This window comes from Pygoscelis adeliae, unplaced genomic scaffold (assembly GCF_000699105.1).
Source record: "Pygoscelis adeliae isolate BGI_AS28 unplaced genomic scaffold, ASM69910v1 Scaffold930, whole genome shotgun sequence".
NCBI classification, from domain to species: Eukaryota; Metazoa; Chordata; class Aves; order Sphenisciformes; family Spheniscidae; genus Pygoscelis; species Pygoscelis adeliae.
Window position 1 is genome coordinate 1 of NW_008823940.1, and position 1238 is coordinate 1238.

The 1238-nt window shown below is 59.7% G+C and overlaps 1 protein-coding gene across 1 annotated transcript in view; it reads left to right on the top strand.

Annotated features, from left to right (window-relative positions):
- Positions 1-29: 29 nt before the first annotated feature.
- SENP1 (SUMO1/sentrin specific peptidase 1) overlaps positions 30-1238 on the top strand; it is a gene marked incomplete at its 5' end in the record, with an annotated part of 12898 nt that continues 11689 nt past the window's right edge. Inside the window, one exon of the mRNA XM_009320905.1 lies at positions 30-178. Within this exon, the coding sequence (XP_009319180.1) occupies positions 30-178 (149 nt within the window). The remainder of the gene's footprint in view (positions 179-1238) is intronic.

Consider the following 1238-nt stretch of genomic DNA (forward strand, 5'->3'; position numbering starts at 1 on the left):
CGTGTTTCTCCCCTGCAGAAGCCCCCTGCCCCGAGAGCTACCGGCCAGCGGGGGAACCTCGAGCCTTTGGCTCCAGCGCCAACGGGCAGTGGAGGGGCTTGGTTCCCCCTCTGGGCTCCGTGCCGCAGAAGCCGAGGGTGAGCCGAGGCTCTTACCTTGAAGCTCGCAAAAACCCCAGGTGCGTACGGCCCCCCTCCGCGTTCGGCCTTCCCCGCAGAGCCCGGTGGGAGCTTCGTGGGGGGGGGTTTTACCCGCACGAACCGTTGGTGTCAATACAGAGTGAATTCGGGGTGGGGATAGGTGCGTGGGTCCAGGCTGGCTGGGTCTGTAGGTGCCTTTCGGTGTTTTATAAACCTCCCTGCGGCAAAGATGCTTCGCAGAGGGCGGGAGCGCTGGTTTTGAGGGGGTACGGCCTGGCGTGACCTGCCCCTCACGGAAGCCAGTGGCGTAACGGGTCGGTTTTGAGTGCTGGGGTGAGAACGGGAACATCGTTACGCCGCTGGGAAATCGGGGGAGGAGGAGTACGTCGTCGTTTTGTGATGAAAACGTGCTGGTTGGTGCACGTGGCGCTGGGTGCAGGAGATATTTTTGCAGCTGGTATAAACCCGTGTTGCTTCAGGTCTTTCCAGGCCGGGTTAAGTCTTTATCGCTCCTGAAAATCCCCGCGGTGGCCAACGTTTGATTGCAAATAGGGAAAATTAATTTCAAGGGGAGGAATGCCAAGTCGGCCCGTGTATTTTTTCATGGGAGCGGGGAGAAGCAGGGCGAGGGAGGGTATCTGCTGTTACCGATAAATAATAACGCCGAGAGCGGTGTCTCCAGGCGAGGTTCAGCCATTTTGTGGTGCGGGGATGGAAGCGGGAGCTGATGGATCTGGCGGGAAGGTCTGGCCAGGGGTTTCCAGGCTGTGGCTCCTCGGCCTCGCAGTGCCACCTGGTGGCATCTGCTCGGCCGCACAGGCCTCGGGAGCGGTTTCGGATCAAGCTGGTGGCGAGAGCCAGCCTTCAGCTTTGAGACGGTTCTTAAAACACGCATAAAATACCGATTTCTGACCACAATTGGGTAGCCTTGCTCTTGGCCTGTATCAGAAACGGTGTGGCCAGCAGGAGCAGGGCAGTGATCGTGCCCCTGTGCTCGGCCCTGGTGAGGCCGCACCTCGAATACTGTGTTCAGTTTTGGGCCCCTCACTACAAGAAGGACGTCGAGGTGCTGGAGCGTGTCCAGAGAAGGGCAACGAG